The sequence below is a fragment of the Anolis sagrei genome, chromosome X (assembly GCF_037176765.1).
Source record: "Anolis sagrei isolate rAnoSag1 chromosome X, rAnoSag1.mat, whole genome shotgun sequence".
NCBI lineage: Eukaryota > Metazoa > Chordata > Lepidosauria > Squamata > Dactyloidae > Anolis > Anolis sagrei.
The window spans coordinates 14,591,296-14,617,527 of NC_090034.1; the positions used below are offsets into that span (position 1 = coordinate 14,591,296).

The window sequence follows — 26,232 nt, forward strand, 5'->3', positions numbered from 1 at the left end:
AGCTTGTATGAAGAAGACATAAGCAATTTCGAAGTGACAATGAATTGACCCGGATTTTAATTGGCACATTTTAACAACTGTTTATTTATTGTTTTGTTTGAATTAATTTCTTGGTTGTTCTTATCATTATGATGGCACCAAATGGTGTTTGCTGTGAGGCCGCCCTGAGTCCTCCGAGGGGTAAGAAGGGCGAGGTACAAGTATATGAAATAAATAAATACATAAACCCTTTCCTTCCCATCCTAAAAAAGAAGCCAGGATCAGGTAGCAGGTGACAGTGAAGGCCTTTTTGTTTTTATTCCGAATGCTGGGGAAGGGACATGCTAGATCAGTGTTTCGCAACCTGGTGATTGCGAGGGGGTGTAGAGGGGTTGCCAAAGTATTTTCTGTTGGTCCTGGGTGTTCTGTGTGGGAAGTTTGGCCCAATTCTATCATTGGTGGAGTTCAGAATGCTCTTTGATTGTAGGCAAACTATAAATCCCAGCAACTACTATTCCCAAATGTCAAGGTCTATTTTCTCCAAACTCCACCAGTGTTCACATTTGGGCATATTGAGTATTTGTGCCAAGTTTGGTCCACATTTATCATTATTTGAGTCACAGAGCTCTCTGGATGTAGGTCAACTACAACTCCAAAACTCAAGGTCAATGCCCACCAAACCCTTCCAGTGGGAGTTCTGTGTGCCAAGTTTGGTTCAATTCCATTGTTGGTGGAGCTCGGAATGCTCTTTGATTGTAGGTGAACTATACATCCCAGCAACTACAACTTTCAAATTATAAAATCAATCCCCTCTCCAACCCCACCAGTATTCAAATTTGGTCGTATCAAATATTTGTACCAAATTTGGTCCAGTGAATGAAAACACATCCTGCATATCAGATATTTACATTAAGATTCACAACAGTAGCAAAATTACAGTTATGAAGTAGCAACGAAAATAATGTTATGGTTGGGGGTCACCACAACATGAGGAACTATTTTAAGGGGTCGCGCCATTAGGAAGGTTGCGAATCACTGTGCTAGAAGAAGAGGTGGAGTCTGAAGAAGAGAGAGCGAGGGGGGTCTTTCTCCTCCTTTGGCTGCTCATCTGTACTTCTTGGTCAGGATTTCAGCCACCAGGAAGAAGAACTTGTCCAGTCCGGTAAACCATACAGGTGTACTCTCTGCACAGGTGAGTGGCCAGGACCACATGGAAGCACTTGGCCAGCATCTGAGAGAGAGAGAAAGTGGGGGTCAGGGATCAGTGCACTGCCCAGGGCAGTTTATAGGAGTACGTAATGCTACAAAAATGAATTTTAAAAAAATGCATCCCCAGTCTATATCTGAGTACAACCCAATATTCTAATCCTGATAAGAACCTAAGTAAGGTCCGGTGTAGAAAGCGTGACCTATGGGGCAACATATATTTCCCAAATCCCACTTTGTCACCTCTCAAAAGCCCCTCTAAGCATTTAATATTGTTGTCAGTTTAGTTTTTGCATGGATTTCACTCAAAATCTATTCCAAAACACATTCAAATGGGGGTGGTTATCCCCTCATTCCCTTAAAACTATGAGTGGTGACATGTCATTCGGAACTTATTTTTGGCCTTTTCCTGAGAGTTTTACTTTGTCCTCTCTTTGGCTCATTCCACTGGTGGACTTTGACATTTCAGGTGGCTTTCTACGTTTGTTAACTTATTTCCATTGGCTGTTTCTTACTGTTTGCAGATCTTATTCAGTGCCTGAGTTTAATGCCTCATCGAATCTAATGAGCACCTCAAATTTCAAAACCCTGAAACTAAAAAAAAGTATTTGTTGACAAATGTAATGCACAGCAGCAAATGCTGCACTCTTTGTAATATGCACTCATTAGAATGCAGTGGGCATATAATTCCTTCTTTTAAAACTATCATGTTGGAATACCAAAGCTTTCAGGAATGGAAAATAAACCTTGGGGTGCATCTATGCTGCAGAATGAATCCACTTTAACTGCCTTGGTTCAATGCTATGAAATCATGGAGGCTGTACTTTTACAAGCCTTGAGCTTTTTCTGTCAAAGAGTGTAGAGATGCCTCATCAAACTACAAATCCCAGGATTACATAGCATTGAGCTATGACAATTAGATTTCAGGTGACATCTCTCAAATAGTGCTTTGTCTTAGACTAAGATTACCATATTAGGCGATTCTAATGTGCACCCTAATCTTGGCAAGGTAATTTGGACATAAAAGGTGAGCGTTAGATTTGAGTAAATACAGTAATACAGTAGAGTCTCGCTTATCCAACCTTTGCTCATTCAACATTCTGTACTATCCAACGTAGTCGAAGCCACAGGGGAGGAAAATGGAGTGTATATTTACCTGTGGAATAATGTCCAGGGTGCAAGAGAGGAAGAACCCATGTCTGTTTTGGTGCTAAATTCATAAATACAGTAATTGTTACATAACGTTACCATGTACTGAACTGCTTTTTTTTCTGTTGATCTGTTGTAAAACACGATGTTTTGGTGCTTAATTTGTAAAATCATAGCGTAATTTGACGTTTAATAGGTTTTTCCTTAATCTCTCCTTATTATCCAATATTTTCGCTTATCCAACGTTCTGCCGGCCCATTTATGTTGGATAAGTGGGACTCTACTGTATATATTTTATAGAAATAGGTTTTTAATGTGTATCTTTTATAGAATTACATTTTAAAAATATACGTGTTTATATAATTTTTTGCAATATTTGTGTGTTTTGACTGTGCTATGACCCACCTCGAGCCAGGTCTAGAAGCAGGTAAGAATAATAATAATAATAATAATAATAATAATTATTATTATCTGGCCCAGGACCTAGAACTGATGGCATTAATACAATACAAAGGTTTAATATTCTAGTTTCTTCTGGTTTCAGCTCCCATCAGGCCCAACCACCATGGCCCCCATCTCTAAGTATGATGGGGACATATTGGGAGTGGGGAGCAATCAAAGAGGAAGAAGTGGAGCATATCCCAGTCTCTTCTTCACCCCGAAGGGGACTCAAGGCGGCTTACAAGATATTTATTTATTTATTTATTTCGGGTATTTTTACCCTGCCCTTCTCAACCCCCTAGGGCCGTGATGGTGAACCTGTGACACGCGTGTCAGCACTGACACGCATTGCTATTTTTTGATGACATGCGGACACATGTGGCCACATACAGAGAAATACACCTTATAAGAGCCAGTCTAATTCCATCCTTAAATTTGTAAAAGGCTCTACAAATTTAACATCTACATGTTTGAGCATTGTTCACTTTATAACTCAGCATGGATTATATATTTTTCTTATTTAAACTATATATATTGCAAAATTATGTGGTGTTTTTTTTTTCCTCAAAGTGACACTCCACCCAAGTTATGCTCAGGTTTTTGGCAAATTTTGACACACCAAGCTCAAAAGGTTGCCCATCACTGCCCTAGGGGGACACACAGGGCGGCTTCCAGCCGGCACATATTCGATGCCTACAATTAAACACAATAAAATTCACAACAAAACAGTAATTATAAATCATTAAAATATTGAGTGAATACAATAAAATCTACTGAAAAAGAAGCCATACATATACATGCAATACATTATATTATTAGCATAGTATTTTATTTATTTATCGTGTCATCCGCAACCAGAACATTGTGTTACATTTCTAACAGAACAAAACAAACAGATTAGAAAACAAAACAAAACACAAATTTTGCAAACTTGGTAGTTGGTTAAATGTCCTTTGACCAGTATCTGGCCACTTGGAGTGCCTCTGGTGTTGCCGCAAGAAGGTCCTCCCTTGTGCATGTGGCAGGGCTCAGGGTGCATTGCAGCAGGTGGTCAGTGGTTTGCCCTTCTCCGCACTCTCATGTCGTGGATTCCACCCTGTAGCCCCATTTCTTAAGATTGGCTCTGCATCTCGTGGTGCCAGAGCGCAGTCTGTTCAGCGCCTTCCAAGTCGCCCAGTCTTCTGTGTGCCCAGGGGGGAGTCTCTCATCTGGTTTCACCCACGGATTGAGGTGCTGGGTTTGAGCCTGCCACTTTTGAACTCTCGCTTGCTGAGGTGTTCCAGCGAGTGTCTCTGTAGGTCTAAGAAAACATTTTCTTGATTTAAGTTGTTGACATGCTGACTGACATGCAGGGGATGAGCTGGAGATGTCTCTGCCTTGGTCCTTTTACTTTTGGCTGCTACTTCCCGGTGGATGTCAGGTGGTGCAATACCGGCTAAGCAGTGTAATTTCTCCAGTGGTGTAGGGCGCAGACACCCTATGATAATGCGGCATGTCTCATTAAGAGCCACATCTACTGTTTTAGCGTGGTGAGATGTGTTCCACACTGGGCATGCATTCTCAGCAGCAGAGTAGCATAGTGCAAGGGCAGATGTCTTCACTGTGTCTGGTTGTGATCCCCAGGTTGTGCCAGTCAGCTTTCGTATGATGTTGTTTCTAGCACCCACTTTTTGTTTGATGTTCAGGCAGTGCTTCTTGTAGGTCAGAGATATTGTACTATACCATTATATTGTAATATTATTAGCAATATTACAAGTAATATAAAATACATAATTGTAATATCATATTACTATTAGTATTATATTGTAGGTGAGGGGGAATCTTCTGAATAAGGACACTGATAGCCAAGGAGCGTTCACCCTTCCCTATGCAATCCAAAGCACCTCTATGTATAAGTATCTGTATGTATGGCTGGAAGGGGGCGTGGCCTGGGCGGAAAAGGCGTGGTTTAGACCGAGAGGCGTGGCTTGCTGCGGCGGGGGCGTGGCCTTGAACGAGGGGCGTGGCCTGCCTATCCCCAGCGGATCCGGAGCGAAGCCTGAACAGCGGCGGCAGAGAGGAAGAGCATGAACCGGTTCAAGGCGTCCAAATTCCGGCACGCGGAGGCCAGGGTGGCCCGAAAGGAGGTGGGCGGGGCCGGGGGGAGGGAAGGAGGGGGCGTTGCAATGAGTCCGTCCACACTTGCAGTTCTCTCGCTACCATCCCGCGTTAAACCTCCCTTCCTGCTTCCTCTGAATCACCCTTCCAAGGCATGGCACCATGGCATCCCTCAACTCAACTACAGAACCAGATCCTGGCATGAAGTGGCCGAAAATACATATTCTGAGGGGTGGTTTGTGGTTAAACTTGGTTGTGATTAAGCAGGGGGTGGATGGGCATCTGTCAGGAGGGGTCAGATGGTGTCTTGCTTTGTTTCAGAATAAGGTTGGACTGGGTGGCCCTTTGGGAATCCTTTCCAAGCCTAGGATTCTAGGATTCCTTCCTTCTTTGTGTCCTCCTTTTGTTGTATGGTTCTATTATTGTTGTTGTTGTCTGTCATTATTATTATTATCAAGCAGCAGCTCGATGGCCATCTGTTGGGAAGGATCGGGTGGTGCCTTTCTTTATGGCAGAAAGGGTTGGTCAGGCTGGCCCTTGGGAGTCCCTTCCAATTATTATTATTATTATTATTATTATTATTATTATTATTATTATTAAGCAGGGGCTGGATGGCCATCTGTCAGGAGGGATCAGATAGTGTCTTCCTTTGTAACAGGAGATTGGTCTGGATAATCCTTGGAGGTCCCTTCCAACTCTTATGTCCCTATGGTTCTGTTATTATTGTTGTTGCTATTATTATTATTATTAAACAGGGGCTGGATGGCCATCTGTTGGGAGGGTTCAAATAGTGTCTTCCTTTGTAACAGGAGATTGGTCTGGATAACCCTTGGAGGTCCCTTCCAACTCTATGTCCCTATGGTTCTTTTATTGTTGTTGTTGCTGCTATTATTATTATTATTGTTGTTATTGTTAAGCAGGGGCCGGATGGCCATCTGTCGGGAGGGATCAGATGGTGTCTTTCTTTGTGGCAGAAGGAGATTGATCAGAGTGACCGTTTGAGATCCTTTCCAGTTCTGTGTTCCTATGGTTCTATTATTATTGTTGTCATTATTATTATTATTAAGCAGGGGCTGGATGGCCATCTGTCAGGAGGGATCAGATAGTGTCTTGCTTTGTGGCAGAATAAGGTTGGACTGAATGGCCCTTGTGGGTCCCTTCCAGTTCTGTGTTCCTATGGTTCTATTGTTGTCATTATTATTATTATTAAGCAGGGGCTGGATGGCCATCTATCGGGATCGGATGGTGTCTTGCTTTGTGGCAGGTTGGACTGGATGGCCCTTGGGGTGCCTTCCAACTCTACGATCCTATGGTTCTATTATTATTGTTATTATTATTATTATTATTATTATTATTAAGCCACAGCTGGATGGCCATCTGTTGAAAAGGATTGGATGGTGTCTTTCTTTATGGGAGGAAGGGTTGGTCAGGTTGCCCCTTAGGGGTCCTCTTCCAACTATATTATTATTATTATTATTATTATTATTATTATTATTATTAAGCAGGGACTGGATGGCCATCTGTCAGGAGGGATCGGATGGTGTCTTCCTTTGTAGCAGAAGGAGATTGCTCTGAGTGGTCCTTGGGGGTCCCTTCCAACTATGATCTTATGGTTCTGTTGTTGTTGTTGTTAAGCAGCAGCAGGATGGCCATCTGTTGGGAAGGATTAGATGGTGTATTTATGGCAGATAGAATTGGTCAGGTTGGCCCTTGGGGGTCCCTTTCAACAATATTATTGTTGTTGTTATTATTATTAAGCAGGGACTGGATGACCATCTGTCAGGAGGGATCGGATGGTGTCTTTCCTTGTGGCAGAAGGAGATTGGTCTGAGTGGCCCTTGGGGGTCCCTTCCAACTATGTTCCTATGGTTCAAACTACAAGAAAGGAGATTCCATCTGAACATTAGGAAGAACTTCCTGACTGTGAGAGCTGTTCAGCAGTGGAACTCTCTGCCCTGGAGTGTGGTGGAGGCTCCTTCTTTGGAGGCTTTTAAACAGAGGCTGGATGGCCATCTGTCAGGGGTGATTTGAATACAATATTCCTGCTTCTTGGCAGGGGGTTGGACTGGATGGCCCAAGAGGTCTCTTCCAACTCTATGATTCTGTTATTGTTGTTGTTGTTAAGCAGCAGCAGGATGGCCATCTGTTGGGAAGGATTAGATGGTGTATTTATGGCAGATAGAATTGGTCAGGTTGGCCTTTGGGGGTCCCTTTCAACTATATTATTGTTGTTGTTGTTGTTGTTGTTAAGCAGGGACTGGATGGCCATCTGTCAAGAGGGATCAGATGGTGTCTTCTTTTGTGGCAGAAGAAGATTGGTCTGGGTGACACATGGGGGTCCCTTCCAACTATGTTCCTATGGTTCTATTGTTGTTGTTGTTGTTGTTAAGCAGCAGCAGGATGGCCATCTGTTGGGAAGGATTAGATGGTGTATTTATGGCAGATAGAATTGGTCAGGTTGGCCCTTGGGGGTCCCTTTCAACTATATTATTATTGTTGTTATTATTACTATTAAGCAGGGACTGGATGGCCATCTCTCAGGAGGGATCGGATGGTGTCTTCTTTTGTGGCAGAACGAGATTGGTTTGGGTGACCCTTGGGGGTCCCTTCCACCTCTGTGTTCTTATGGTTCTGTTGTTGTTGTGGTTGTTGTTAAACGGGGTGGATGACCATCTGTCGAGAAGGATTGGATGGTGTCTTTATGCCAGGTAGAAGGGAGTTGAACTGGTTCCTATGGTTCTATTGTTGTTATTGTTATTAAGCAAGGGATGGATGGCCATCAGTCAAGAAGGATTGGATGGTGTCTTTTTGCCAGGCAGAAGAGAATTGGACTAGATGACCCTTAAAGTCCAACACAAGGATCCTGCCATTCAACAGAGACCGGACAACCATCTGTCGGGGAGGGTTTGAATGGTGCCTTCCTTTATGGCAGAAGGGGGTGGGTTTGGATGACCCTTAGGGTGCCCTTCCAACTCTACAGGAGAACACCCCATACTTTGCTCTTTGCCCTGTGAACAGCTTTCAAGCCTTTTAGGGTGCATTTCTGCAAATGGATCAATTGGGCAGAAATGGCAGCTGATGACAGGAAATGAACCTGCTGCGCATAATGAGGGCGTAAAGCCAGGCAGTGAGGGGGAGGCCGCCTGTTGCCATGGCAACCTTCTTCCTTTTGCGTTGGAGGCCTGCTTGAATGCGTTAACATGCCAAAGGGTTGGTCTAGACTAGGCCTAGGCCGGCTTGGGCCCTCCAGGTGTTTTGGACTTCAACTCCCATCATTCCTAACAGCCTCAGGCCTCTTCCTTTTCCCCCTCAGCCGCTTAAGCGGCTGAGGGGGAAAAGGAAGAGGCCTGAGGCTGTTAGGAATGGTGGGAGTTGAAGTCCAAAACACCTGGAGGGCCCAAGTTGGCCTAGGCTTGCTCTATAAAGAGATATTAATTGAAAAACTAGGGCAAGATGTGCTACAGGATGTCCCTCTTGCTTTCTGACTTTCCATCTCTCTCTCTTCCTTCTCCCAGGCCTGGATCAGAGACATCCGGGGCGCCTGCCCTGCGCCTGCATTGAGCTGCATCAAGGCCAATGGCCGCTGGATAGCCTTCAACACCGAGACCGCAGGTGAGGCCTTGGCGGTGGAGCCCCGCCCACTGACCACAGCCCCGCCCCCTCCTACCTGGCACTGCCTTTTGACCCTGGGAGAGCTGGAGCAGCAGTGGAAGAGGCTAATAATAATAATAATAATAATAATAATAATAATAATAATAATTTTTTTGTCGTGTCGTGTTGAGAAACTGCAAGTCACTTCTGGTGTGAGAGAATTGGTTGTCTGCAAGGACATTGCCCAGGAGACACCTGGATGATTTGATGTTTTTATCATCAATAATAATAATAAACTTTATTTATACCCCGCCACCATCTCCCCCAACGGGGACTCAGAGCGGCTTCCATGGGGCCAAGCCCAAACAACAAATTACAATACAAAAATACAAATTACAATAAAATAAACAACATAACAATGAAGTAGAAAACATCAAAGCATATAAACAATATACACAAAACATAAAAACCAAACACACATATATACACATATACACAAATATATACACACACAAAGCACATATCCACAGACTGGGCCACAGCAACGTGTGGCAGGGGACAGCTAGTTGTATAATATAATAGTATTTATCATTGTGACTGGCAGAAGGTGGGTTGGACTGGATGGCCCTTGGGGGTCTCTTCCAACTTAATGAATGTTATAATGAAGATGATAGTAATATGATTATGGATAATAATATAATCTAATTCTATCATCCTACCTGGGAGAAGTGGGTTGGGCTGGATGGCCCTTGGACTCCCAATTTTATGAATATTATAATGATAATAATAATAAGAGATAATAATGTAATATAATGTAATTCTATCATCCTGCCTGGCAGGAGGGTTGGGCTAGATAGCCCTTGGGGTCCCTTCCAATTCTGTGATTCTATAAAGAGAGGAAGCATGGCCATCTGTCGAGAGGGCTCCGATGGTGTCTTCTGCCTGGCATGAATAGGATTGGACTACATGGGCTTAGGGGACCCTTCTAACTCTAGATACACAATGCCTGGGAGTTTAATGGAGCCTCCTTCCCTAATAGAAGCTGGGCAGCCATCTTTTGGTAGAGTTTGATGATGTTTTCCTGCCTGGGATGAATAGGTTTAGAGTGGATGGCCTTTGGGGTTTCCTTCCAACTCATAGATTCTATAAGGCTTAGGTGCTTAAAGTACCATGATCTTCTCTCCCACCCATATATTGGGTCCATCCGCCATCTCTCATTTTCTAATGGAAGGATAGCAAAAGAGCTAGCTTTGGAATGTAGTTTCCTAGGAGCAGCCATCAAGAAGGCCCTGCTTCCTGCAAAGGAGGTGGGGAAGAGAAAGGGGGTCATTTGGGGTCATGGGGGATTAGGGTCTCTGGGAAGTCCATGGCTCACCTGACCAGGTGTCCCTTTCTTCCAGGTGTGTTGGGATTGGTGCCCTTGGAGGCCCAGAACGGAGGCAAGAGGACCATTACCCAGCTCTGCTGCCACTCAGGTGAGTAGTCTGTCGAACCTAAATACAGCTAAAAATAAATCAAAGAAGACTCCGAAAACCAACTAGGGAATGACATGTATAACCCAGAAACAAAAATCATGCTACATAGTGTAATAATTGATAATGATGATGGCATCTTCTCGGTATGCTTTTAAGCAGATGCTGGATGGCTATCTCTTGTGAGGGCTTTGATTGCGCATTTTACTTCATTTATAAATAATAATAATAATAAGGTTCTTGTGGGTTTTTTCGGGCTATAGGGCCATGTTCTAGAGGCATTTCTCCTGACGTTTCGCCTGCATCTATGGCAAGCATCCTCAGAGGTAGTGAGGTCTGTTGGAATTAGGACAATGGGGTTATATATCTGTGGAATGGCTGGGGTGGGGCAAAGAGCTCTTCTCTGCTAGAGCTAGGTGTGAATGTTTCAACTGACCACCTTCATTAGTATTTGAAGGCCTGCCTGAGCCTGGGAAAATCTTTTGTTGAGAGGTGTTAAGATGTGCCTGGTTGTTTCCTCTCTGCTGTTTTGCTGTTGTAATTTTAGAGTTTTTTAATACTGGTAGCCAGATTTTGTTCATTTTCATGGTCTCCTCCTTTCTGTTGAAATTGTCCACATGCTTGTGGATTTCAATGGCTTCTCTGTGTAGCCTGACATGGTGATTGTTGGTGTGGTCCAGCATTTCTGTGTTCTCAAATAATATGCTGTGTCCAGGCTGGTTCATCAGGTGCTCTGCTATGGGCGACTTCTCTGGTTGAAGTAGTCTGCAGTGCCTTTCATGTTCCTTAATTTGTGTTTCGGGCAGTGCTGCTACGTTTGGTGGTCACTCTGTAGACTTGTCCACAGCTGCATGGTTTACGGTAGACTCCTGCAGAGGTGAGAGGATCCCTCTTGTCCTTTGCTGAACGTAGCATTTGTTGGATTTTCTTGGTGGGTTTGTAGATTGTTTGTATGTTGTGTTTCCTCATCAGCTTCCCTATGCGGTCAGTGGTTCCCTTGATGTATGGCAGGAACACTTTTCCTCTGGGTGGATCTTCATCTTTACTCTCGTGTTTTGTTCTTGGTCTTGCAGCTCTTCTGCAAACAGCAGAGAGGAAACAACCAGGCACATCTTAACACCTCTCAACAAAAGATCTTCCCAGGCTCAGGCAGGCCTTCAAATGCTAATTAAAGTGGTCAGTTGAAACATTCACACCTAGTTCTAGCAGAGAAGAGCTCTTTGCCCCACCCCAGCCATTCCACAGATATATAAACCCATTGTCCTATTTCCAACAGACCTCACTACCTCTGAGGATGCTTGCCATAGATGCAGGCGAAACATCAGGAGAAATGCCTCTAGAACATGGCCCTATAGCCCGAAAAAACCCACAAGAACCTAGTGATTCCAGCCATGAAAGCCTTCGACAATACAATAATAATAATAATAATAATAATGATTTTTTTTGTCGTGTTAGGAGTGACTTGAGAAACTCCAAGTCGCTTCTGGTATGAGAGAATTGGCCGTCTGCAAGGGTCTGCCCGTCTGCCCAGGGGACGCCCGGATGATTTGATGCTTTTATCATCCTTATGGGAGGCTTCTCTCATATGAGGAGCTGGAGCTGATAGAGGCAGCTCATCTGCCTCTCCCCGGATTCGAACTTGCAACCTGTCCTGCCGGCACAGGGGTTTAACCCACTGCGCCACCAGTATATATACTGGTATAATAATAGGTGATGGTTAGACATGATGAGGGCAGCAAGAATGATCTCTGCTCAAAGATGGAAAGACAAAACAATTGGCTTAGGAAAATAAGTGAACTTGCAGAAATGGATAGACTTACTATGTTAATCAAGGCAAAATCTCTAAGCTAACTTTAAGAAATTCTGGAGAACATTCATTGTGTTCCTCCAGCAAAGATGGGACCAGATTTTGCAAAACTGCTAGACTTCTCTCCAAAAGGAAGCACAGACATGTCCTTGGCTTCCGCTTCTTCCCCAATTCATTTCCTGAAGCCCTTGTTGCTGTCGTTGACTGCAAGGTTTCATTGAGCAACGGAGCAAAAACTGCACTGAGTTGCATGGCTGAAAATACACTCCTCCCGAAAGCTGGCTGCACTGCCTTCTCTCGTTCTTTTGCATTTGAAATATGGTTTATTCCTGTCTTTCTTCCACTCTAAGACACAATTTTTTCTTATATAAGAATGGGATCCATCTTAGAAATGTCTCTTAACATATTTTTTCCTTGTTGGTACTGAAATTAGGGTGTATCTGACAATCTTTCGTATCAGTAGTTTGTTTACTTTTTTACATATACATGTATTGAAATATGCTAAATATTTTGACATATTGTAATATTTCAAATATCTATATATCAAATATATTAAATATTTTAATATTTATATATTAAACATTTTAACATTGAGCTGTCAAAGGCTTTCATGGCTGGAATCACTGGGTTGCTGTGAGTTTTCTGGGCTGTATGGCCAGGTTCCAGAAGCATTCTCTCCTGATGTTTCACCCACATCTATGGCAGGTATCCTCAGAGGTTGGGAGGTCTGTTGGAAACTAGGCAAGGAAGCAGCCAGGCTTTGAAGCTGCAAAGTCATTTAGTACTAATTAAAGTGGCCAACTGCAACATTCACACTTGTCTCCAACAGACAAGAGTTCTTTCTCCCACCCTAGACATTCCACAGATATATAAACCCTGCTTGCCTAGTTAGCCTCACATTAAATAGTGCGACAACATAGGGCCGATATGGTCTTAATTGGCCCTGCCAGTGACCCAATGGTGCAATGTTCCATCATCATATTATTAAGACCAATGGCAGGTATCTCTAGGAAATAGAGGCAGATGGGGAAGGAGGAAGTGGGCAGAAACACCTACTTAGGCCCATATGCCTATGTTCGCTTTTGGATGCATTCCTGATCATTCTATAGAGGAGACCTCTGACTGGTCCTCAGTCCTGCCGGCACAAGGATTTAACCCATTGCGCCACTGGACCCACTTTTTCTTCCCTGCCTCTTGTGGGCTGGTGTATCTTGCAGGAAGTGGAAAATCTCTCTGACCTACTTTTTCTAGGCACGTCAGATTCATAGAGTCCTAGAGTTGGAAGTGTCTCCTACAGGCCATCCAGTCCAACCCTCATCTGTCACACAGGAAGGCACCATTCAACCCCACAAAACAGATGGCCATCCAGCCTCTGTTTATAGAATCATGGACTCCTGGAGTTTGGTCTCCTAAAGGCCATCCAGTCTAACCCCCTGCTCCCTGCCAACAGATGGCCATCTAGCCTCTGTTTATACCAGGGGTCCAGAAACTTTTTAAACAGAGGGCCAGGTCACAGTCCTTCAAACTGTTGGAGGGCCGGATTATAATTTGAAAAGAAAAATGAATGAATTGCTGTGCACACTGCACATATCTTATTTGTAGTGCAAAAAATACTTAACACAATAATTAAAATGAACAATTTTAACAAATGTAAAATCATTAGTACTTCAATGAGAAGTGTGGGCCTGTGTTTGGCTGATGAGATAGGATTGTTGTTGTTGCTGTGTGATTTCAAGTCATTTCAGACTTAGGTTGACCCTGAGTGAGGGCCGGGTAAATTACCTTGGAGGGCCGTATCCAGCCCCCGGGCCTTAGTTTGAGGACCCCTGGTTTATACAATCAAAGGCTCATAAGTTTGAAAGGTCCCCTAAAGGCCATCTAGCACAATCCGATACCTCCTAACAGTCATCCAGGCTCATAGACATTAGTAGATTCATGGAAAGAGACGCAGCTATAGAATCAAAGACTCTTAGAGTCTGAAGAGTCCCCTAAAGGTAATTCAGTTCAGCCCCCTTCTTTTAGGCAGGGAGATGCCATCTGATCCCTCCTGACAGATGGCTCTGCAGCCCCTGCTTAGAAAACTCCGGAGAAGGAGGCTCCCCAGACTCCCCTAATTCTTTGGGTGGGATCATTGAGGTGGGATCTCTTTTCCTGCCATCTGCATTCATGGATGCATTGTGCTCCAATCCCTGGGACAGCAGCAGAAAAGGGGCCCTTCAATGGGCCCACCTTTCAAATATTGACCGTAAGCAAAGATGAAATACTTTGGCCACATCATGAGAAGATAGGAAAGCTTAGAGAAGACAGTTATGCTGGGGAAAATGGAAGGGAAAAGGAAGAGGGGCCGACCAAGGGCAAGATGGATGGATGGTATCCTTGAAGTGACTGGATTGACCTTGAAGGAGCTGGGGGTGGTGATGGCTGACAGGGAGCCCTGGTGTGGGCTGGTCCATGAGGTCACAAAGAGTCAGAAGTGACTAAATGAATAAACAACAATATAGCCCTTGCAGCACAATCTTAGCAATGGGACCCCAGAAGCTCTGCCAAAACTAAGTCCCCTTCACTTGCCTAGAAAAAGGAGAGCTAGGATGGGAAAGGTTCATTGAACAATGGAGCTTAATTTCATTGATTAAAGACATATTTTCCTCCTCTGCTGCATCAGCCACTTTCTAGCCAGGAGAGTCCAAACAAACGTGCTGAAGTGTGTGTGTCTCTCTCTCCTTTCACTCAGACGCAGTGACGGATCTCGACTTTTCTCCCTTCGATGAGCAGATTCTGGCCACCGGATCCGCAGATGAAGTGGTGAGGATGGGGCCGAATGTCCAGTATGGGGCCAAGTGTCCGATATGGGGTTGAGTATCTGGTATGGGGCCAGGTGTCCAGTATAGGGCTGGCTGTCCTTTATGGGGTCAGGTGTCTGGTATGGGGCTGGGTATCTGGTATGAGGCCGGATGTTCGGTATGGGGGCGGATGTCCAATATGGGATGGAGTATCCAGTATGCGGCCGAGTGTTTGGTATAGGGCCAAGTGTCCAGTATGGGGTGGAGTGTCTGGTATAGGGTGGAGTGTCCGGTATGGGGTTGGGTGTCCGGTATGGGGCAGAGTGTCCTGTATGAAGTGAAGTGTCCAGGAGCCCAGAATTGGATGCAGGGAGGCCTGGAACCCTGACCAATATCGGGTGGAGTATGCAGTATGCAGCTGAGTATCTGGTATAGAGCTGAGTGTCCAGTATGGGGTGGAGTGTCTGGTATAGGGTGGAGTGTCCAGTAGGGGGTCGGGTGTCCGGTATGGAGTGAAGTGTCCAGTATAGGGTGGAGTGTCCAATATGGGGCAGAGTGTCCGGTATGGAATGAAGTGTCCAGTATAAGGTGAAGTGTCCAGTATGGGGCCCGGTGTCCAGTATGGGGTGGTGTATCCGGTATGGGGAGGAGTGTCTGGTATGGGGCTGAGTGACTGGTATGGGGTCGAGTGTCTGGTACAGGGCCAGGTGTCTGTTATGGGGCTGAGTGTCTGGTATGGGGTGGAGTGTCTGGTATGGGGTCGAGTGTTTGATATGGGATGGAGTGTCTGGTATGAGGTGGGTGTCTGGTATGGAGTAGGATGTCCAGTACAGGGTTGAGTGTCCTCCTGATGGGAATGGATAACGAATTGGATTACGACTTTAACTATGAGATGTTCCGGTCTGTATTGGTGGCCCAATACTATATGTATATGTATGTATTTTTATATTTTATTTTATATTTTTAAAGTGAATATTGTATTTTTAAATATGTTGTAAACCGCAATGAGTCGCCGCACAGGCTGAGATATTAGCGGTATACAAGTGTACTAAATAAATAAATAAATAAATAAATAATGGTCAAAGCTTGCCTGGGGCAAACAATGCTTGGAGAAGCCAGCCTTCCTCAGCCTGATGCTTCCAGAGTTCCCCATTCGCAGTGGGCCTCCCCCCTCTCCCCAAATAGAGCCATCTTTCCCCCCAAAGGTCTTCTTGACTGATAGCCCTTGGCCTTTCCTTCCTCCTGCAGATCAAGGTCTGGCGCCTGCAGGATGGGGACCGGGACCCCTCCTCATGCAACGTGGCCCTGGAAGCGAAGGAGGGCCCTGTGGGGGCAGTGCTCTTCCACCCCACGGCGGATGGGACTCTATCCAGTGCGGCCAGGAGATCAGTCAAGGTCTGGGACGTGGAGCGGCAGCAAGCGCTGACTGGTAGGACCCCCACCCCTTTTGCCCATTGGGGCCACAGTTGGGGTGGGAAGCCCCCTGGTCAGCTTTGTCCATGCCCCCCCCCTTGAATCTTGGAGCCCAGAACTGGATGCAGGGCGGCCTGGGACCCTCACAATCCCAGGCAAGAGTCTGAGTTAAAAACAGAAGAACTTTTATTCAAAGCGCAGTGCAGGTTTCTCACTCACTGCTAAGGCTTAGCATTCAGACCTTTCATGTTACAATTCCATTGACTCCCAGAACTCCTTCTGCTACTCTCTCCAAGGCCTTTCTATCATTGGTCTAATAATGATAACACTCTGCAACATGAGTTTTGTTCTTGGGTTATAAATGTCATTATTTCCTAGTTAGTTCTATCATAAATTTATTAAACTGCAACAACTTTGTTTCTGTGGGAGGAACATCCTGCAGCACATTTTGCTCTAGTTTTTCAAGGACTATCTCTTCATAGAGAATCGACTAATTCAACCACAAAAACGGATTTTGGAGTAGAACAACACAATTAAACAGGAAATAACACTTTCAAACCAAGAGCAGCAAATTCAAATTTTGTTACATAATGTAATAATAATAATAATAATCATCATCATCAGATGCCCAGCTGGCTAAGAGAGGCCTATGACATAAATAACAACGACAACAGAAACAGGGAGATCTAGCTGGCCGAGCGATGCCTATGGTATAAATAGAAGAAGAACAATAAGAAAAAGTATCTCCAGCTGACGAAGAGATACCATTGATGTAAGAACAACAACAACAATTTATTATTGTCTGTCATTGGTCATTTTTTTCCCCGTGTCAGGAGTGACTTGAGAAACTGCAAGTTGCTTCTGGTGTGAGAGAATTGGCTGTCAGCAAGGACGTTGCCCAGGGGACGCCTGGATGTTTTGATGTTTTACCATCCTTGTGGGAGGTTTCTCTCATGTCCCCACATGGGGATCTGGAGCTGACAGAGGGAGCTCATCCGCGCTCTTCCTGGATTCGAACAACTGACCTGTCAGTCTTTTAATGATGATGATTTTTGTATGGTCATATCATCATCATCATCATCATCATCATCATCATCATCAAAGTATAACATCATTCTTCCAAATACCAGTTCATGTGAAAACAAGCTTAGATTCCAGAACATGCCTTACTTCCAGACTAACTCTATCATCATCGTCATCATCATCATCATCATCATCATCAAAGTCTTTAAACAGATGCTGGAAGGGGATCTTCCAGGAGTGCTTTAGTTTAGTATCTTCCTGCCTGGCCAAAGGGGGCTGGACTAGATGGCTTTTTGGGGCTCCTTCCAATTCTAGGAAGTGTGTGGCGACCTGAGATAAAAGAGAAGATATGGACAGACCTGGTTCTGGTTGGTGTTGCTTTCCCATCTGCTATCCAATTGGCAGACCATCATGTCCGGAGGAAACTGACTGACTCCCTTCCTTCCTTCCTTCCCTCTCTCCCTCCAGAACTGGAGCCCCACGAAGACCAGGTCCAGAGCCTGGGGTGGAGGCCAGACGGATCTCTTTTGGGCACTTCATGCAAGGTAAGCAGAGCCCATTTTAGATGCTGGTGAACTCCAAGCCCAGGAGATTTGCTCCAGGTCTTAGGAAGCATCCACACTGTAGAGTTAATGCAGTTTTACACCACTTTAAGTGCTATAACTCAATGGTATGGAATCCTGGGAGTTGTTTTTGTACATGGTATTCAGCCTTCTCTGCCAAAGAGGGCTGGGGCCTCGCCAAACTACAACTCCCAGGATCCCATAGCAATTGAACTGGCACTAAAGTGGATTCATTCTAAAATGTAGATGGACTCACAGAAAGGGGGGGGGGGTTGTACCTTTATATGAGTGTTTACCTATGAGTGGGGTTCGTCCTTTTTATTTTATTTATATTATATTATATTATATTAATTATATTAAAATTTAATATATTTATATTGTACTAGCTGTGCCCTGCCACGCGTTGCTGTGGCCTATAGTAAAACTTATCAAAGTTGAGGTAGATATCTGGACTATTATATGTGTGCAGCGGCGGGGGGAATAATGGAGCCTGGGGTTGCGTGTGTGTGTGCGGCGGCGGGGGGAGTGATGGAGCTTGGGGTTGCGTGTGTGTGTGAGGCGGCGAGGGAGTGATGGAGCGTGGGGTTGCGTGTGTGTGTGCGGCGGCGGGGTGAGTGATGGAGCATGGGGTTGCGTGTGTGTGTGCAGCGGCGGGGGGAGTGGGGTTGCGTGTGTGTGGCGGCGGAGGGAGTGATGGAGCGTGGGGTTGCGTGTGTGTGTGCGGCGGCGGGGGAGTGATGGAGCGTGGGGTTGCGTGTATGTGCGGTGGCGGGGGGAGTGAGGTTGTGTGTGTGTGGCGGCGGAGGGAGTGATGGAGCGTGGGGTTGCGTGTGTGTGTGCGGTGGCGAGGGGAGTGATGAAGCGTGGGGTTGCGTGTGTGTGTGGCGGTGGGGGGAGTGATGGAGCGTGGGGTTGCGTGTGTGTGTGTGGCGGCGGGGGGAATGATGGAGCCTGGGGTTGCGTGTGTGTGTGCAGCGGCGGGGGGAGTGATGGAGCATGGGGTTGCGTGTGTGTGTGCGGCGGCGAGGGAGTGATGGAGCGTGGGGTTGCGTGTGTGTGTGCGGCGGAGGGGGGAGTGATGGAGCATGGGGTTGCGTGTGTGTGTGCAGCGGCGGGGGAGTGATGGAGCGTGGGGTTGCGTGTGTGTGTGGCGGCGGGGGAGTGATGGAGGGTGGGGTTGCGTGTGTGTGTGGCGGCGGGGGGGAGTGAGGTTGTGTGTGTGTGGCGGCGGGGGGAGTGATTGAGCGTGGGGTTGCATGTGTGTGTGTGGCGGCAGGGGGAGTGATGGAGTCTGGGGTTGCGTGTGTGTGTGTGGCGGTGGGGGAATAATGGAGCGTGGGGTTGCCTGTGTGTGTGCAGCGGCGGGGGGAGTGATGGAGCGTGGGGTTGCGTGTGTGTGTGAGGCGGCGAGGGAGTGATGGAGCGTGGGGTTGCGTGTGTGTGTGCGGCGGCGGGGTGAGTGATGGAGCATGGGGTTGCGTGTGTGTGTGCAGCGGCGGGGGGAGTGGGGTTGCGTGTGTGTGGCGGCGGAGGGAGTGATGGAGCGTGGGGTTGCGTGTGTGTGTGCGGCGGCGGGGGAGTGATGGAGCGTGGGGTTGCGTGTATGTGCGGTGGCGGGGGGAGTGAGGTTGTGTGTGTGTGGCGGCGGAGGGAGTGATGGAGCGTGGGGTTGCGTGTGTGTGTGCGGTGGCGAGGGGAGTGATGAAGCGTGGGGTTGCGTGTGTGTGTGGCGGTGGGGGGAGTGATGGAGCGTGGGTTTGTGTGTGTGCGGCGGCGAGGGGAGTGATGGAGCGTGGGGTTGCGTGTGTGTGTGCGGCGGCGGGGGGAGTGATGGAGCGTGGGGTTGCGTGTGTGTGTGCGGCAGCGGGGGGAGTGATGGAGCGTGGGGTTGCGTGTGTGTGTGCGGTGGCGGGGTGAGTGATAGAGCGTGGGGTTGTGTGTGTGCGTGCGGCAGGGTGTGTGTGTGTGCGGGAAGCGGCGCGGTGGGGCTTGGAGTGGGCATGGCTTCTGCAGAGGGAACGTTGGCCGGAAGGCTGTGTGCGCGCGCCAGGGAACTTGCGGCTGGGCACCAATGCGCATGCTCAGTTGTTTTGCCGTTTTGTGAGTGTGTTGTTGTGTTGTTTTTCATTTTGAGTAGATATGTTTGTACCTTGTGGGTTGTGTTATGGGCATGGGAATTTTGGTTAAGTTTCGTTGGGGGGTTGTGGAGTTTTGCTGTCCGGTTGAACCAACCTAACAGATTTATATATATAGATTGAATTACACTATATCACATATATATTTATATTGTATTGTATTTGTAGATTTGCCTTTTATTTTCTCCAAAACAGTAGCTCAAGATAAAACAAAATAGAGACAGGCCTATCCGTTCAATTAATTAATGCTACAGACAGCAATAGAGTAGGGGGGATGTAGCCCCTTTATTTCCCCATTACTTATTACTTTTCATTTCAGTATCACACCAGCTACTCAGAAGGAGAAGAGATGTCAGAATATATACATACTGTGATATTTTTGCAAGACAAGGACCATTTTTTCCAATGCAACCCTATCCCTCCACCCCTTTCAAATGTGTGAAGAGGATGCAGTACCGCATATGGGCACAAGGTGGTGCTGTGCGCATGGCTCCTTTTGCATGCTATAAATGTAACTTTCCCAAGCTGTAGTGCTGTTTCACCTCACAGCAAAAGCTGGATTCTACACTGCCATATAATGTAGTCTGAATCTTTATTATGTGGTCAGCGGAGACCCATATGATTCAGTTTTGCTGCAATGAACTGCATTATATGGGTAGATGATGCAGATCCCAACAGCACTTTATTTTCATTCTTGTTTACCCCGTTGCAGCCCACTTAGTTTATATCTAACATTGAGTTGTGTGTTTTTAATGCATCTTGCAATGGGTTGATGTGAGTTTTCTGGGCTGTATGACCATGTTCCAGAAGCATTCTCTCCTGATGTTTCGCCTGCATCTACGGCAGGCCTCCTCAGAGATTGTGTGGTCTGTTGGAAACTAGGCAAGTGGGGTTTATATATCTGTGGAATAATGTCCAGGGTGGGAGAAAGAACACTTGTCTGTTGAGGCAGGAGTGAATGTTGTAATCAGCATTTAATGGCCTTGCAGCTTCAAGGTCTGGCTGCTTACTGCCTATAGAGAATGCTTCTGGAACATGGCCATACAGCCCGGAAAACTCACAGCAACCCAGTGATTCTGGCCATGAAAGCCTTTGACAGCTCAATGTTAAAATGTTTAATATATAAATATTAAAATATTTAATATATTTGATATATAGATATTTGAAATATTACAATATGTCAAAATATTTAGCATATTTCAATACATGTATATGTAAAAAAGTAAACAAACTACTGATACGAAAGATTGTCAGATACACCCTAATTTCAGTACCAACAAGGAAAAAATATGTTAAGAGACATTTCTAAGATGGATCCCATTTTTATATAAGAAAAAATTGTGTCTTAGAGTGGAAGAAAGACAGCATTTAATGGCCTTGCAGCTTCAAGGTCTGGCTGCTTACTGCCTATAGAGAATGCTTCTGGAACATGGCCATACAGCCCGGAAAACTCACAGCAACCCAGTGATTCTGGCCATGAAAGCCTTCAACAGTACATCTTGCAATGTTTTGGTAAATAAAATGCAATGGCGAAACAGCAGCCGGGGATCTCAGGGTTGAGACTTTCTTGCATTGTGCTGCGTATGTGAAATGAACAATGCAATCATATTGTTCCTGTGCATTAATTGGATGCCTCTGGACTTCCGCCTCTCTCTTAGGATAAAAAGCTGAGGATCTTTGACCCCCGGACCAAGCCAACGCCGTGCCAGGTATTTGCTTCTCCAGATTTTGCAAAATCCCAGTTATTTTGCACCATGGCTTTGCATACAAACAGAGGGGCTTGTCTTTCCCAGAATCCCTGCTGCCTCAAGGCAGGATGCTGGGAGTTACAATCCAGTTACAGTTACAGAAGGATTGTGGGTGGATCTTGGAGCCCAGAAGGGAAGAACTGCCTTGGAGGCTGGCATTCAGGGTGAGGGCTCCCTACCTCGCTAGGCCAAGGTTATAGAATCATAGAGCTGGAAAGGACCCCAAAGGCCATCCAGTCTGACCCCTTCGACCTTCGTGCAGGAAACGCACCCTCAAAGCCCTCTTGACAGATGGCCACCCAGCCTATGTTTGTTGTTGTTGTAATGGATAAGAATAATATTGATAAGAATAATAATTGTCGAAGCATAGCATCCTTGAGTTTGTCCCTTTCCAGCCATGAAGGTACCATCAAAACCTTCCCAGCAGATGGCCATCGAGATTACGCTTATTGTTGTTATTGTTGATAATAATAATAGTAGTAGCATAGCATCCTAAAGTTGGTCCCTATCCGTTATTGTTGTTGTTGTTGTCATTATGCAGCCATGAAGGAAGGCACCATCAAAGCCCTCCTGACACATGGCCATCCAGCCTATGCTTATTGTCATGATTGTCATTATTATTGTAGTTAATAATAATAATAAAAAAACCAAACCATATCATCTTAGAATTGGGTCCCATCCTGTCCAACCCCCTTCTGCCATAAAGGAAGGCACCATCCAATCCCTCTCAACAGATTGCTATCCAGCCTCCAAAGAAAAAGCCTCCGCAGGGTTCTGTGGCAGGGAGTTCCACTGGGGAACAGCTCTTCCATCCCTCAGGAACTCCTTCCTATCACAGAGGTGGAACCACTTCTCCTGCAATTTGAATTGCTCCACACTGTCCCATTAATCCCACCCTCCCCATTGGCTCCAAGGGACGTTCCCAAGGAGGCCGTGGGAAGCAAAGGCGGAGGAAGCAAAGGGGGCTTGGCTTGGCTTGCCTTGCCTTTTTGGAAGGCTATTTTTAGCCCTGCTTCCCTGGGTCCCAGGCTTCAAGGGGGGGACTCACATGGCTCCCCATTTCCGGCTGCTCTCCTCTCCCAGGATCCAGCATTTGGGATCAAACGCAGCGACAGAGGAAGACCCACATCTGCAAAGGCCTTTCCATCCCATCCTTTTCTCTCTCCCTCCCTCGCTCTCTCTTTTCTGGAGGGCTGCCTTCCTGATCCATTCATACAACCCTTCCATGTTCCCGGGCTTCCCTTCCTTTTCTTTTCTTTTTTGGACTGCAACTCCCATTATCCTCAGCAGGGCCACTAGAAGAGGATTCTGGGAAATGAATGGGACAGAACTTGGGCAAAAGGGAGGTCCATTGTGGGATGCCAGCTGTGCTTCCAGAGCAGACACATTGCAGGATGATGGGTGTTGCAGTAGGCATGTATGTGGATGGGAGGAAGAGGGAGTGATGCCCAGATTTGGGGAAAAGTTCCCAAATGGGGTCTTCTGCTCGGGCCCTGGATCATAACAACAACAGTAATAGTAATACTAATAGTAATAATACTAATAATACTAATAATAGTGATAATATTAGTAGTTATAATAATTATTATAATAATAAAAGTAGTAATAGTAGTAATGACATTGAATAAGTAGTAATAACAGTTATTGTAATAGCAACAATAATAGTAATAACAGTAATAGTAGTAATGACACTGAATAAGTAGTAATAACAGTTGTTGTAATAGCAACAATAATAGTAATAAGAGTAATAGTAATAGCAGTTGGTACTAGTAAAAGTATGTAACAATAAAAGTAATAATGATAGTAATCGCAACAATACTAACAACAGTCATAATAATAGTAGTATTAAAAGTAGTTATAACAGTAATAGTAAAGGTAGCAATAGTATTAATAATACTAGTAATACTAGTACTAGTAAAGATACTAAAAACAGTAATAGTAACAGTAGTTATGATAGTAATAGTAGTAGTAATAATAATAAATAATAATAATTTTTATTTATACCCCACCACCATCTCCCCAGTGGGGACTCGGGGCAGCTTACATTAGGCCAAGCCTAACAACGCAATACAATAAATAAAACCAGAACACAAACAACAGCATGATAAATTACATAAAACATAAAATATAAAAACACAGCAAACAAAATAAAATTACAATACAATCATTCATAACATAGAACAGTGAGCGGGCTGCATGTACAGAATAAAATACTAGTAAAACAGTAGCAATAGTAATCATTATTTATTTATTACGCACGTCTCCATGTGACTCAAGGCCAGGTACAACAGGGTGAAATCGGTGAGATAAAACGTAACACTATTAAAATGAATATAACAAATATAAAATGCAGGTTACAATGAACTGGGTCAGCCTGCCAAGGAAGGAGAAAGGGGGACTCCAGGAAAAAGGAGTTTGCCTTTAAATGAATGGGTTTTTTTTAAAGTCTTGGTCAAGCGGTTCATTTGAAAGCAATGTCTCCCCTTGCCCTTCTTTTTGCTGGAGAATTGGGGTCCCTCCCTGCTCTTTCCTCCTCCCCCCCTCCCCGAAATGGAGGGAGAAGGAAGACCAGTCATTCCTGCCCCTGGTTTCCTCCTTGAAGCCCCCCAAAGTGCTCTATTTTCAGGTTTGGCTTTTGAGGGCTGCCTTTTCCCCTTAGCAGTTTCCCTCCTTCATGCTGACCCACAGGTTTTTTTGCTGCCTGAGTCAAAGGGTGAAATCATGCCATTCCCTTAATTCCCTGGATGCACCAATTGCCTGGTAGGGCATCTCATCCAATGCATATGCTCTTAGTTGACTGGGACTCCCAGCGTCAGGTGATTCAGGGACGCATAGTCCCCCAAACAGACCCCTTTCCCTGCTCTACTTAAACATGTCCCTTGTTCTTGTGTGCCTTCAGATTCTGTCCAGTTCCAAGGGGGCAGTGGTGTAAAACAGCCCTTCCTCATCCTGCTTCCAGTCCCCAGAAATCAACTGGTCAGGGTTTCTATACCAGAGTTGGGATGGGTTCAAAACCAATAAGCTGCTCTACTTGCATCTATTATTATTATTATTATTATTATTATTACTACTACTACTACTACTACTACTACAACTACAACTATTTGATACACAACAAGATTAGTACATAGCAAACAAGGTCACTATGCTGCCTTTTGCATTGGATCACATGTCGGACAATTCCCAAGTGTCTAGGACTGTGTAATGTGCCGACAAATAATGTCTGCAGGTCCGAGTAGTGTGGCCTTTTGCAGCTGACGGTAATTTTGTCAGCGCTGATTGTTTTTAAGTGCAGGCCAAGGTCTTTAGGCACTGCACCCAGTATGTCGATCACCACAAGGACCACCTTTACTGAATGTGCCAGAGTCTTTGCATTATTATTATTATTATTATTATTATCATTATTCCAGGTCCTAGCATGCATCTCCATCATCAGCATCATTGTTGTCGTTAAAACGTTTTGGAGGAGAAAAAACAACTGCTTTCAGTAATACTTTTGGCTGCTCGCTGGCACTTTGGAAATTTAATAATAATAATAATAATAATAATAATAATAATAATAATATAAACCAGGTATGGGCAAACTTCAGCCCTCCGGGTGTTCGTAATTGTCCAAACACCTGGAGAGCTGAAGTTTGCTCATGCTTGGTATAGGCCCACAAAGGCAACACAGCCATAGATGTGCCTATTTTGGGGGGGAGGGATTCACCTTCAAAATGGAGGGGGACCTGGCCAGCACTTGACCCTCTCTCTTTCTCTCTCTCTCTCTTGCCTCGCAGAGTGTCCTGGCCCATGCCAATGCAAAAGATTCTCGGTTGGTCTGGGTCAATGCCGAAGGAGGCCTCCTTTCCATTGGGTTCAACCAGGTAAGAAAACCCTGGATTTTAACATAGTGGGAAATACAGATATACAGTAGAATCTCGCTTGTACAACCTTCACTCATCCAACATTCTGTATTATCTAATGCAGTCTGCCTCCTGCCTGGATCCACAGCTTTTTCAATACATTGTGATGTTTTGGTGCTAAATTAAATTACTACATAACGCTACTGGTTATTGAACTGCTTTTTCTGTCGATTGTTTGTAAAACATGATGTTTTGGTGCTTATTTGTAAAATCATAATGTAATTTAACGTTTAATAGGCTTTTCCTTAATCTCTCCTTATTATCCAGCATTTTCGCTTATCCAATGTCCTGCTGCCCTGCTTATGTTGAGTAAGCAAGACTCTACTGTAGCTATATATCAGGCATGGGCAAACCAGCCCTCCAGGTGTTTTGGACTTCAACTCCCACAATTCCTAACAGCCTACTGGCTGTTAGGAATTGTGGGAGTTGAAATCCAAAACACCTGGAGGGCTGAAGTTTGCCCAAGTCTGAGATATACTATAGAGTGGAAAAGTGCACTCACCGTATGACGCTAATCTAATGTGCACCCTCATTTTGGTGCGGTTATTTAGCCCCAAAAAAAAGGTGAGCATTAGATTCGAGTAATCAGGGTATGTATATGAACACCCCTCATATAAATGTCAGTGCTGAGCAAAGAGTCTGTCACTGAAGAGCCCCAAACCATGCCTCTCCTTTTGCAGGTGAGGGAGCGTGAGGTCCGGCTCTGGGACACACGAAAATTTGACAGTTCGCTGGTTTCGGTCACTCTGGACGCCTCCCCCAGGTAGGAACCCCAAGATTTGCCTCTGTTTCCCTTGCGCTCGGACTGCCTTTAGCTTCTTGGGCCAGAGATGTGGGTTTTGGGGGGCATTACAAGGTCTCTCTCTCCTTGGGGAGTCTTTGGTTTGGCATTTGCAAAAGAAATCTGGTGGCCGAGATCGCTT

General features: G+C 45.3%; 1 protein-coding gene across 2 annotated transcripts in view; it reads left to right on the forward strand.

Annotated features, from left to right (window-relative positions):
- Window positions 1-4,764: 4,764 nt before the first annotated feature.
- LOC137094726 (mitochondrial import inner membrane translocase subunit TIM16-like) overlaps window positions 4,765-26,232 on the forward strand; it is an 80,245-nt gene continuing 58,777 nt past the window's right edge. For both annotated transcript variants that reach the window (XM_067473332.1, XM_067473330.1), the window contains exons 1-9: window positions 4,765-4,901; window positions 8,388-8,484; window positions 9,864-9,938; window positions 14,474-14,544; window positions 15,771-15,951; window positions 17,427-17,503; window positions 21,315-21,365; window positions 25,184-25,270; window positions 25,990-26,072. In XM_067473332.1, the coding sequence (XP_067329433.1) occupies window positions 4,842-4,901; window positions 8,388-8,484; window positions 9,864-9,938; window positions 14,474-14,544; window positions 15,771-15,951; window positions 17,427-17,503; window positions 21,315-21,365; window positions 25,184-25,270; window positions 25,990-26,072 (782 nt within the window). In that variant the 5' untranslated portion in view covers window positions 4,765-4,841. The remainder of the gene's footprint in view (window positions 4,902-8,387; window positions 8,485-9,863; window positions 9,939-14,473; window positions 14,545-15,770; window positions 15,952-17,426; window positions 17,504-21,314; window positions 21,366-25,183; window positions 25,271-25,989; window positions 26,073-26,232) is intronic.